This window comes from Limulus polyphemus, unplaced genomic scaffold, assembly GCF_000517525.1.
Source record: "Limulus polyphemus unplaced genomic scaffold, Limulus_polyphemus-2.1.2 Scaffold25419, whole genome shotgun sequence".
Classification (NCBI taxonomy): domain Eukaryota; kingdom Metazoa; phylum Arthropoda; class Merostomata; order Xiphosura; family Limulidae; genus Limulus; species Limulus polyphemus.
Window position 1 is genome coordinate 1 of NW_013691029.1, and position 912 is coordinate 912.

The following is a 912-nucleotide window of genomic DNA, read 5'->3' on the forward strand; positions in this document are numbered from 1 at the left end:
CGTCGTTAGGGCTTCGTCCCAGACTTGCAGATCAGATAACTCCCCACTCCAAGATTCCTTCTCGTTGAATCCACCACCTATTTTGTCTTGTTCTTGACCTATGACCACAGTACCACCTGCAGATATCTGATGGCCTTTTCCCACATTTTCCATTGTTCCACACGGACTTCCGTTCGCATAAACTGCCATACGACCATCCACCCCGGACCATACGTGACACACGTGGTACCATTGACCTAGTTCGATTTCGATAGGGCAAGAGATATATTTATTTGAAGAACCATTTACTTGAAGGCCAAGATTCAGAGTCCCGTCAGATTTTACATACATAGACGTAATGAACTGGTTGTATTGATTAGATGTGGCGCAGGAGAAGATGTATCCTGTGTTTCTGTGAAACGGTTTAATCCGTTGACAAACTGTAAGCTGACGTACAGCGGGTAAAGTCTGCATAAATCGCAAGTGGGGAAATTTAGGGTTTTGGGTTCCAGGAAATGAAATCTTAACATCCCGAATATCAACCGCTGCCTTCGTCAAGGCCAATATTACAAAAATCACGATGTATCCAAAAACTGCTACAAAATGGTTTTAAAATGATACAAGTCTCATTAACCGAGGTCTAGACAAGAAAGTGCTATAAAACTAGGTAACAGGGTACAGCCAAACCAATCAAATTCAAGAAAGTATTATCAGCTGTAACGTCAAAGAAGCCAAGAGTTGTTGATGTATTCTCATAGGGATGCTGATTTGACAAAATTATATATGACTTTGCAATTATCCCATAACATGCTAACTGTGACAAACAATAGAAAAATAAATAAATAGCATCTTAAATAAAATATCTCAATTCTTCTTGTTTCGGACAAAAATAAAATGCTGATGTTTTTTTTTCAGTTTGTCGGTTTACTATTT

At 39.0% G+C, this 912-nt stretch overlaps 1 protein-coding gene across 1 annotated transcript; it reads right to left on the minus strand.

Moving 5' to 3' along the window:
- Position 1: 1 nt before the first annotated feature.
- Positions 2–612, minus strand: LOC106477591 (C-reactive protein 1.4-like; the record flags this gene model as incomplete). The annotated part of the gene is given in 2 exon segments (NM_001314080.1): positions 2–573; positions 575–612. A coding segment is annotated over 1 exon segment (572 nt), but the record flags the coding sequence as incomplete, so codon positions are not given.
- Positions 613–912: the final 300 nt, after the last annotated feature.